This window comes from Chrysochloris asiatica, unplaced genomic scaffold, assembly GCF_000296735.1.
Source record: "Chrysochloris asiatica unplaced genomic scaffold, ChrAsi1.0 scaffold00137, whole genome shotgun sequence".
In the NCBI taxonomy this organism is placed as follows: domain Eukaryota; kingdom Metazoa; phylum Chordata; class Mammalia; order Afrosoricida; family Chrysochloridae; genus Chrysochloris; species Chrysochloris asiatica.
In genome coordinates, this window is record NW_006408655.1 from 454,965 (window position 1) to 466,614 (window position 11,650).

Here is an 11,650-nt window from a genome sequence, read left to right on the forward strand (position 1 = left end):
AATCACCAGTAATAATCAATACATCTTGATTGCATGTTTGTTCAATTTCAGATTGGAGAAATTGGTAGAATTCTTCTATTTCATCCTCACTGGCTTTAGTGCTTGGTGCATAAATTTGAGTAATAATGGCTCCCCTGTAGGTGCATGCATATTATCCTATCACAGACAGTATTCATTGTACCTCATGACTGATCTTGATATGTTCTTTTTGACAATGAACACAACACCATTCCTCTTAAATTTGTCATTCCCGACATAGTAAACCTTGTGGTTGTCAGATTCAAAATGGCCAATACCAGTTCACTTCAGCTCACTAATGCCTAAGATAATCGATGTTTATATATTCCATTTCATTTTTTTTACAATTTCTAATTTTCCCAGAGTCATACTTTGTTCATTCCATGATCCGATTATTAATGGATATTTATAGCTGTGTCTCTTCATTTCGAGTTGTGCCCTATCAGCAAATGAAGGTTCCGAGGGCTTTACTCCCACGGGCTTTACTCCATTCTTGTCATCAAGGTCAATTCTACTTTGAGGAGGCAGCTCTTCCCCAGTTGCATTTTGAGTGCCTTCCAACATATAGCTATATTAAAATCTGGTTTCACTGGATTGTTAAGAAATACTACTCTTTGTTTCTTCTCTCTCTGTTTTATAATCCTCAAAGCTGTTCTTTCTGATGTTTTCTAGGTTTCATCTCTATTTTGTGTTCTAATTCGAAGCACTTCCATGCTGCTGTTCCTTCTGGTGGCAACTTCCCTTTCTTTTTAGCAGAGCTTAGTTTGTTTTTCTTTGTTGTAGGTATGATTTCCAGTAATCAGGAGATCCAGGGTTATTTGTTGAAACTTTTTTCAAGAATTGGTTCTCACATTCTCAAAATGATTAATTACTTTAAGATTTATTTTCCTCAATGATCTTCTTAAGGAACTGTTCATCTCCAAGCTGATTGAATCTCCAGTCCTTTACCTGTGTCCAGAGCATGCTGGGTAGTCATCCTGTCAGCATTTCTCACCTCCCACTGAAGGTCACAGATCTTGAGAAAACTTAAAAATAGCTCCTTATCCACACAAAAAAATGTCCAGGCTAATGAGAAGACTCTTGAAATTCAAACAAAGCTCTTTCTGTGTGATTTGTTGGTGCAGTGAAGTCTGCTCTGACTCACAGAGAGCTGTGGTATGTATAATAGAGCAAAACATTGCCTGCTGCTGTGCCGACCCCTGAGTCCTGATATGGTGCTGCAGAATTATGCACTGGACTGCAAGGTCTGTGGTTCAAACCTACCAGCTGCTCCTTGGAAACCCTATACAGGGCACCTATGAGTTGGAACCGACTCCACACGCTTAACAACAGCAACATGGTGTTTGAGCCCATTGTTACAGTCCCCTGCCAGTTCATCTCATTGAGGGACTTCCTCTTTGTAACTGACCCTCAACTTTACCAAGCATGATGCCTTTCTCCCTCATTGGATCTCTCTAAATGACCTGTTGTAATTAAGCAAGGTAAAGTCTCACCATCTTTGTCTCTTAAGGAACATTCGGTCTTTAGATTGTTCTTTTGTTTGTTTGTTTTGCAGTCCTTGGTGTATTTTGTATTCAGTATTCTTCACCAAAACCACAATTATAATGCATCAGTTCTTCCTTCAATCTTCCTTTTTCATTGTCCTGTTTTTGCATGCATGTGAGGCATATCTTAGTCTTCAGCATGGCATTTTTGCCTTTTAATACTTTAAAGAGATCTTTTGCTTCAAATTTGCTGTTTACATCTGGGCAGATTTCTCAATCACTTTTTTGTTTGTTTGTTTTTTGAGAATTGTTGTTATGTGCTGTCTAGTTGGTACCAACTCATAGTGACCCAGTCTATGCACAACAGAATGAAACACTGCCCGGTCCTGTGCCAACCTCACAATCGTTGCCATTCAGTGTTCTGTTCTATTCGAACAACTGCCTTTTGAGAATTAATGTAGGACTAATCTGGGGATAAAATTAAATCATTATGAAGCATTGTTACGAGTTATTTTTATCATTTTCTTTTCCCACAAACCCTGTTTTTCTCTTAGAAAATAATTGTTTACTTTATTTGCTATTTGCAAAACCATGTCGAACTAGTAATTTTCTGTTTCACTAATTTAAAAATATTTGTGATTTGATAATGAAAAAGAAGTGTGCTATTACATTTATTAATTTTGAAGAACTTCAGTAAATTATGTAAGTAGTATTGAGTTCTGCGATGAGTTGAATTTCTGACATGTATACAAATTTGAGTCTATTGCTGATCCTACTTATGTGTAGGAAAGTAAAGAAGATAGTTTGTAAGTACTTACTTAACATTATAGCTGCTAATGACTATTCCAGACATTCCTAGGTACTTTGTTGTTGTTGTTAAGTGCTGTGGAGTTGATGCTGACCCATAGTGACCCAATATAGGGTTTGCCGAGAGTAGCTGGTTAGCTTGAACTTCCACCTTGAGGTTTAAACAACTTTGCAGTCTGGCGCATTAACCCACAGCGCCACACCTAGGTACTTTAGGAACTATAAAATCATACTCAATTTTGATATTGGAAGTTTATACTTGATCAGGCATAAGCCTGGCATTTTTAAGTTAAACATTAACTTTTCAATAAGTTACGTTTTAATAAGTGTAGCTTTTATTTTTAGATAGGTGATAGATTTTAAGATTTATATATGTTTCTTTAAAAAAAATTCATTGTGGCTTTTCCAAAAACAAGTTACTTGCCTGCTAGTCAGTCAAACAATATAAACAAAACCTATTGCTGATGCATTGATGGCAACGCCACATGTATTACAGAGTAGAGCTGCTCTACAAGGGTTTTGTTTTTTTTAACTGTAATCTTTATGGAAACAGATTGCCAGGAGTTTGTTTCATAGTACCACTGGGTGGGTTTAAACCACCAGTCTTTAGGTTGGTTGTCAAGCATAAACTGTTAAATGTACTACCAGAGCAAAGTAAAAACTTGTTCTCCTTCTGTAAAATAAAGTAATTGCTGGATTGGGGAATATAGGTTAAGATGACTCTTTTAACCTTTTGGGCTTCAGAGAGGTTGAAATCCCATGGGACAGAGCTTTAAGATTCCTCATTCAGGACAGCTCCACTTGGATTTGCTTTACATATTGGGCTTCTTGTACTTAAGGTAAGATATTTTTCTTTTTTTAAAGTAGTATGTTATATATTAGCTTAGTGGTTATGAATCAGGCTGCAATCTGCAAAGTCAGTAGTTCGAAACTACCAACTCTTCTGCGGGAGAAAGATGAAGCTTTCTGCTCCCGTAAAGATTTACAGCCTCGAAAACCCTGTACAGGGTCACTGTGAGTCGGAACCGACTCCACGGCACATAACCATCAACCATATCTGAATTAAAAGTAAAGGTTGAAAACTGTTGGATTAGATACAATTTGGAGGCCTGGCGTGGTGCGTGCTGTGGGTTAATATGCTGGACTACAAAATTGCTTTGATCTACGAGGTTCGCTCTTTGGAAACCCAATACAGGGTAGCTATGGGTCGAAACTGATTGGATGGCACTTAACAAAAAGAAGATACAATTTAAAAGGCTTTGTGCATTTCTAAGCAATCCTGGTATGGTACTACAGGATAATGCACTGGACTGCAAACTCGGCAGTGAAAATGTACCACTGCTCCTCAGCAAACCTAGACAAGGTCACTATGAATCAAAATCTACTCTACTGTACTTACTTAACAACAACAATAATGCATTTCTAGGATTTCTGGTGTGGCACTGTAGTTAAGCATTAGGCTGCCTAACTGAAAAGTCAATGGTTTAAACCCATCACCTGGTCCTTGGAAACCCGATACCGGTTTGTTGTAAGTTATAACAGCTTTCATGGTACTTAAACAGCAGCATGTATTCTAAGGATCCCTGGTGGTGCAGTGGTTAAGCATTCTGTTGCTAACTAACTGCTCTGTGAGAAGAAGCACACAACTAACTGCTCTCTGAGAGGAGCAGTTCTACTAGGTTCCATAGTCACAATGAGTCAGAATTAACAGCAATGTGATTGTTTCTATAACTTTTATGAATTCAAATTCGATTTAGCATTTATTACGCTAAGAGCATTCATGCTAAGAGCACTGCTATTGAAAAAATTACCAGAGTAGAAATTGGTATTGTTTTCAAGGATTTGCAATATGCTATGGAAGCTTGAACAGCTTGTAACTGAATCAGCAGTTGTCTTTTTGACCTATCCCCAAGCCTGAACAAAATTGAACAGCATTTACACACTTGCGTTCTAAGTAGCCCATTTCGTTTCCAGAGTAGTAGTAGGTCCTCATTGTTTTCCCTCTCTGAAACCATTTTTACATACTGGCAACAGATTAATGATTTTTAAAAGTCTGTTCTGAACGGATTATTCCCTTGTTTAAACCCTTTCTTGTCTCTTACGTTTCTTGGATTAATAAGAACATGTAACCTGGTATTTTATGTTTTTGTGTTGTTCTCTTCTGTTACTCCAACCTTTCAGAAAGTAGTCTGTATTTTAGTTAGCTAGATTCTTCATTATATTTCTTTTTCTGTTTTATAACTTTACTCTGGACTTTATCTACTTATATAGAAGCAGAATTTATTAATCCTGTCCTGTCTTGTTTTCTAAACATGTCAAGAATCCTTCTATGAAACTCTTCTATGCCTTAGTATCTTTACATTTCTTTCAACTTGATTAGTTGGGGCCTTTACATTTTGTCGGTGACACTTTTTCTGTCTAATTTTTAAACTTCTACCTACTGATTTGAAGTCCTGGTGTGGCGCTGTGGGTTAATGCTCTGGACTGCAAAGTTGGTTTGAACTGCAAAGGTCGGTGATTCAAGCTTACCAGTCACTCCTCGGAAACCCTATACAGGGTCACTGTGGGTCAGAACCAAGTCGATGGCACTTAACAACAACAAAAACCTATTTTTAGCTTTCTCTTTCACATTTTTAGCCACTTTGGATAGGGCCTGGCACCCTGCCTCTGTATCTTTTATTAGGATACCAGTTAAATAAGATTAGGATCTATCCTACTTCAGTATGAGGACTCTTTATAAACAGAACTACAGTCCATAGTGTATGCATTAAGATGCCAACATAACTTTTCTTGAGAACCCAATTGATGTTAAGTGCCATCGAGTCGATTTGGACCCATAGTGACCCTGTATAGGGTTTCCAAGGAGCAACTGGTGAGCTTGAACCACCGACCTTGCAGTTCAAACGACTTTGCAGTCTGACGCTTTAGCCCACAGCACCACACCAGGAGTTTATTACAGATCTAAGCTCTGGTAGTGTAGTGGTTACGAATTGACCTGCAAGCCTTAAGGTCAGCAGTTCGAAACTACCAGCTGTTCCGCGGGAGAAAGATGAGGCTTTCTGCTCTCATGAAGATTTATAGCCTCGGAAACCCTGTACAGGGTCGCTATGAGTCGGAAGTGATTTTGTGGCACATAACAACAACAACATGCCTATCCTGTGTTTCTTTATCGGCAAGAGTGGCTAACAGTTATTAGATAATAAAGCTTCTTGTTTTATTCTGTTTGCATGAGGGTATATATGGAGTCCTGGTGTGGCACTGTGGCTTAGTGCATTAGAATGCAATGTTGGTTTGAACCACAAGGTCAGTGGTTCAAGCTCACCAGTCACTGCTCAGAAACCCTGTTCCAGGGTCACTGTGGGTCAGAACTGAGTCCACAGCATTTAAACAACAGCAACAAATACTGTATTTTTTTTAAAAAAATAAGGAAAACCCAATGATTTATTTTTTATGGTAAGTAAAAACCAACTGAGGTGAATGGGGAAAATAAATGTTATAGATAAGGGCAAGCACTCCACTCATCCCTCTCCAAAAACTTGAGCTTTAACATCTCAGCTCATATTCATATTGCTGGCAACTATTTTCAATGTAGAACTCTCTCCATCCACGTGGAAGACCCACGTTCCATTCCTGGCTAGTTCACCTGATGCACAGTCACCACCACCTGTCTGTCCACTTGTCTGTCAGTGGAAGCATGCTTGTTGCTTTGAAGCCAAACAGGTTTCAGCAAAACTTCTAAACTCACAGAGACTAGGAAGAAAGATTTAGAGATTTACTTCCAAAAATCAGCCAGTGAAAACCCTATGGGTTGTAACAGTCGATCACAGATGAACATGGGGATGGCACAGGACTGACAGTGTCTTGTTCAATTGTACAGGGAGTTCAGCTGTCAACAACAACAACATTCTGACTTACTGAGATTTAATTACACTGTAGTTTGGTAATTTGAATGTGTTCATAAACCTTTTAAAGGTCTGTTTTATAATATTTTTATGATTTCTTTTTACAATCTGTAGAAAAAGCAACCAGTGAGATGAATACTGCTGAAGACTGGGGCCTCATTTTGGACATTTGTGATAAAGTTGGTCAGTCTCGCACTGGGTAAGTGTTTCCATTTAAAAGGATTTTTAATTTATTCTTCCTTTTGATAGCTATGAAGATGACAAAGACAAGGTAGATCATGCATATTAAAGTTGAAATTTAGTTTAAAAAGAGAATTTTTTTGCTAGAAAGAGTTGAAGAATCATGCCACTTAGGTTATTCCTTTAGGGTAGCATAACTGGTAAAAACATTGTTTTCTTAATTACTCAGCCTTGTCCATATTTACTTTCTGAAATCTGGCTTTTTTCACTCATTTTAAAGTCATTAGTGATTTCTTAGTTACCAAATTTCATGGTTATTTTTGAGATTTTTTTTTTCTTTTCATCTCATCTCTTTCATTCACCCAAATTATGAGTACTATTGAAAGAGGGACAGATTAGGGAAAGTCTGGAACTTTTTGGCTTACATGAGGGAGTTTCAGAAATTTGTGGGGAAATTCCCTTATGTTTTAAGTCCATTTTTCCATGAACTTCCTGATGACCCCTCATGTTACAATACTTTCAAAACATTTTCATGATTGTGTTAACTGGTATATAGATGAAGGATTTGCTTGTCCTGGGATGGTAATGTCCAGTGATTCACAGCTCTGTTTACTCTGTCTTACCATTTAAATATTATTGTTTTGATTGAGTTTGTTCATGTTGAAAAGGTGAGGGACCACTGCTATATTACATTTAATCTGGTAGTAATCTTTTCTTTTTAATGTTTTATTGTGAATTATATGGCAGCTTACATGAGAGAACTTTAGTTTTACATTCATTCTATTGTATGTCATCTCATTGCCATGGTTCCAGTCATCAACCAACCAAAGGGTATATCCTAGAAGCCCGCCTCCTACACTTCCTCCACCCCACCTCCCCCCCCTTGTTTTCAGCCCACAGTCCCTTTCCCTCTCTGGATCCAAAGTCCCCAGCGGCTTCATTATCGTCTCTGTCTCCATCTCAGGCATCTCTGTTTCTCTGGGTAGGGTCCCGCTCTCGGCTCTTCTCCGTTGATGGTCCCAGAGACCTCCGCTCCTAGCCTGGAGAATTAATCACTCCCTTCCTTGTTCCAAAACATCTACCTTTGCATTTCCAACCTTATCTGGTAGTAATCTTAACACTTTAATGGATACTACTTTAGCTCTTCCTCCTGCCCCTCCTTTTACATTTCTGGGTGGGCACGGGTGAGGTCAGTGGGTGAATAGCCAGTGGCAAGTATTGTTTAAGGTCAGTGGTAGAGGCGAGACAGTGTCTGGTCCTTATGGCCTTGGAGGAAGCTCTGGATTGTCGATTATCATGGAGGCAGATGTGAGCGGGGCCATCCAGCAAGAACCAGGGGTGCTCAGGCAAGAGACTGACCAGGGGACCAGTGGGCAGTGTGCTCCCTCCCTCTCATACCTAGGCACAGGGAGTCCTCTATTTCTAACACAACCACTAAGGGTATTTTTAGGTCATTGAGGAGATGAATCAGTGTGTCACCCATCCTGAAAATTTGGTGAGCACAGGAGAGGGACAGGACTGGTGTGTAGACCACATTGGCTCTGGAAGATGATGATGATGGCACATGACCTCAATAGGGACCCTGTGGGACATGCATAGTACAGGTGAGGGAGTGAGGTGATAAAATCAGATTCCACTTTTGCATAGCCCTGATTTTATCTAACACCTTGGTTTTAGAAACTTAACCACATTAATAAGTGAAAAGTGGGAATGTTTTTTATGTACTTCTCTCTTACATATCATTCTTTTCAATAATATGAGTTGTCATTGCTTTTCTTAATGCATTTGGTCATTGTATTCCTTCAGCATGGAATGCTTTCCTCTCCCATCTTCTATGTGTTTTATAAAAGTCTGACAGAGCCCCTATACAGATCACTTCTTCCACAAAGATTTTAATAATATGATTCTCTGAATCCTGAAAATGTTCTATCAAAACCTTTCTTAATTCATGTTCTGTCATGTATTATAGTAGTTTATATTTTATAAACTTTGATTTGATAGTCCCATAAATTTTTGTTCTATTGAGGAAGGAAGTACATAGCTTAGTGACTGAGAACATTAACTCAGGAGTGACAGACTACTGGGGTTTCAGTCCTCTACTGCCATTTAGCTCTGTCACATTGGGAAATTACGTAACTCTCTGGCCCTTAGTTTCCTAGTTTGCTACGTAAGAATAAAAACAGTATCTACTTCATAAGTGGGGTTGCTATGCTATATATAGATATAGTATTTAAAACAGTACCTGGCACACGGTTAAATATTAAATGGCTGCTACTCTGCCTGTTTTTGATTCAGGTCATATTTTTGTAATAGTTTGTCTGATGAAGACTGAATATCGACTCAGATTCATCTTTGTATGTTTTAGAGATGAAATATTTTTATCTAGAATTCTTTCAACTTTGTTGACTTTTGTTTTTTAAGTTCTTTTAAGTTTTTATTGTGAATTGAGTGTAAGTTTTCATGGGAGAATATCAGTTTTACACTCATCGTTTCATTGCAATGATTACAATCTCTGTGCATCATCTTTCAACAGTAGTTTCTTCTGTTCCCTCTGTGTGTTGCTTTTTTTTTTGGAGGGCGTGGGGGCATGGACACAAAAACACTCAGGTATATATAATGATTTAAACAACCAAAGGGCACATCTGCAAGCCTACCTCCTGGCAGCCAGCACACAGCCTTTCTCTTTCCATGAGTCTAGAGTCCTCAGCTGCTCCATCTCTCCATGCCCTCATCTCTGCCTCCCTCTTTGGTGTCACTGTTTCTCTGGATAGGATAGGGTCCCACATTCCGCTCCAGCTCTTCTCCTTGATGGTGCTAGGGTTCTCTGTTTCTGGATTGTAAGATGAGCTACTCCTCCCTTTTTGTTACAAAACTTCTGTCTTTACAGTTGTGACATGTTGATTTTCTTTTTAGCTTTACTTGAGTATTCTTCATTTTATAGACACTTACCCATGATTGTTATGAACTCTAAGCTTGAATTAATGGAATGTTCTGTTTTTTCCCTGGTTAAAAAATAGATGTACAACCCATTTGGAATTTTCTATGATGCATAATGAAGGTGGTGTAAAGATCAGCTTGTTTATCTTTATGTTAATATTACTATACCAGAAGCATGTATTTTGTCCTCAAATATTAACAGCTTATTAATCTGTAGCTTTAACAATAATTTTTTATTTGGTGTTTTTTTAAATCTAGTGTCAGTAGGCTTAGGTATGCTGATTTACTACTAAAATTGTTTCTTATTATTTGAGTTATCTTTTGGGAATATTATATGACATACTAAATTTATAAATTTTCTTATGTGATGTTTTCATTTTTATTGAATGAAGTAATGAGGGCTTGGCTGTATTTCTGTAATTGTTCTTTTTATTAGTGCATTTTCCCTATCTCCCTCATTTTCTCCTTCCTTTCTGTAACAGTTACTATTCTATCCAAACCCACTGTCATTGACTCGAATCCGACTCATAATGTTACTATACACGGCTTCTGAGATTATAAATCTTTGCAGGAGCACAAAGTTTCACGTTTCTCATATGAAGTTGCTGGTGAGTTGGAACTACTGACCTTGCGGTTAGCAGTCCAGTGCTTATCCTACCGCTCCATGGTTATTTTAAATTCTCATTACGTTAATTACAAATTATTTATCTGTTTATGTAAATAGGATTACTCTTTGCAGCTTGTGTTGGTTGAAAACAAAACAAAACAAAGCATTCAAAGCAGACCTACAGAACTGCCCTGTAGAATTTCTTAGGCTATGATCTTTACGGAAGCAGATGGCCTTGTGTTGTCCCGTGAAGTAGCTTGTGGGTTCGAACCGATGTTTTCTTGGTTAACCACTGTGCAACCAGGGTTCTTACTTTCGTCAATAGAGTTGTTTAAAAGACTTAAGTAATAACCAGGATACTATTCTAAATTTTATATTTTAAGAAACTCTCTAAAGTCTTTAGCATTTACTCATGTATGTAATTTCTCTTTAAAATCAATGTCATCAATAACAAATTGTGTTTTTACATTCTTGTTGTGTACTTTGATAGCTCATAATAGGAAATGATAAAAATGGAAATCATATTATGAATCAGGGTCATATTATGATTTCTGTGTATCCTAAGTGCTTTTGCCTTCACAGGCCCCGTCCTCCATTAAAAAAAAAATATTTAATGACTTGTTATAAAGACAAATATTACATTACGTATTAGAACATTTTCGTTTTTTCCTCTTTAAAACTTGAGACTATTTTCCAAACTACTAGAAGTTCATTTTTTCTTATTGTAAAAGAAGTTAAAGCATTTCTGTGGGCCCCTTAAATTATTATGAACTCTAAGCACTGTTAGTATAACTGTGCCTTCTGGATAAGCATTACAGAGTTGGGTTGTATCTCAGACCAAGTTAGTAATAAATTTTTAAGCTTCATTTCAGTTGAGCAATAAACTATAGGTTACTGAATAGAATACTTAGTATGTCATTTTTAAAAAGGTAAACACAATTACTTTATAGGGAGAATTTAGGGAGATTTGTTTAATGTTAGCTGGGATTCTGATGGTAGGGTAAGAATATTTAGCAATATTGTAGCTTCTTGGTAAAGTATTCTAAGCACCTGACGTGCATTGGAGAACACTGAGATGAGACATGTAAATGAAGTGAGAAGAATAAAAGAGACAAGTTTTCCTAAGACAGATCCAGGATAAAGTAGGTTGAAGAGAAGGTGGTGGTGATGGTGTGACACCCGAGTTGGTTCCAACTCGTAACAATCCTGAATAGGGTTTCTGAGGCTGTAAATCTTTATGGGCAGAAAGCGACTGGTAGATTTGAACTACTGACCTTGCAGTTAGCAGCCCCGCTTATAATCTACTACACAACCAAGGCTCCTTATAGGGAATGGAGCAGATTGAAATACAGCTCATAGGTGTTTTGTATTCTAGCCAACAGTCTTAAGTTACTCAAAAACTGTTATGCTGTGTGTAGGTGTGAAATTTTATGAATTGTAGAGATCTCTTTTAAGAGGACAGATTCTGGATGATTATAGAAAACTTCAGGAAAAGCTGTTCACTTTCAGGAAGATGTGAATATCTGTAGTTAAATTTAAATGATTTATAATTTGTGTATGAGAGCTGCAAAAATTGATGGGAAAATGAAATTAAAAGATAATAGAATTATTTTTCCATGAACCTTTTGAAGCTCTCTCACATATTGTTGAATTAGATCTAAAATAAATGGAAGTTTAAATTTTTTATTATTTTAAACCTCTATTCCCTAATAAAA

The 11,650-nt window shown here is 37.4% G+C and overlaps 1 protein-coding gene across 1 annotated transcript in view; it reads left to right on the forward strand.

Annotated features, from left to right (window-relative positions):
• The window catches only part of STAM (signal transducing adaptor molecule (SH3 domain and ITAM motif) 1), a 100,684-nt gene that overhangs the window by 27,394 nt on the left and 61,640 nt on the right, over window positions 1-11,650 (forward strand). The window contains exons 2-3 of the mRNA XM_006869904.1: window positions 6,326-6,410; window positions 6,461-6,482. Of these exons, the coding sequence (XP_006869966.1) occupies window positions 6,326-6,410; window positions 6,461-6,482 (107 nt within the window). The remainder of the gene's footprint in view (window positions 1-6,325; window positions 6,411-6,460; window positions 6,483-11,650) is intronic.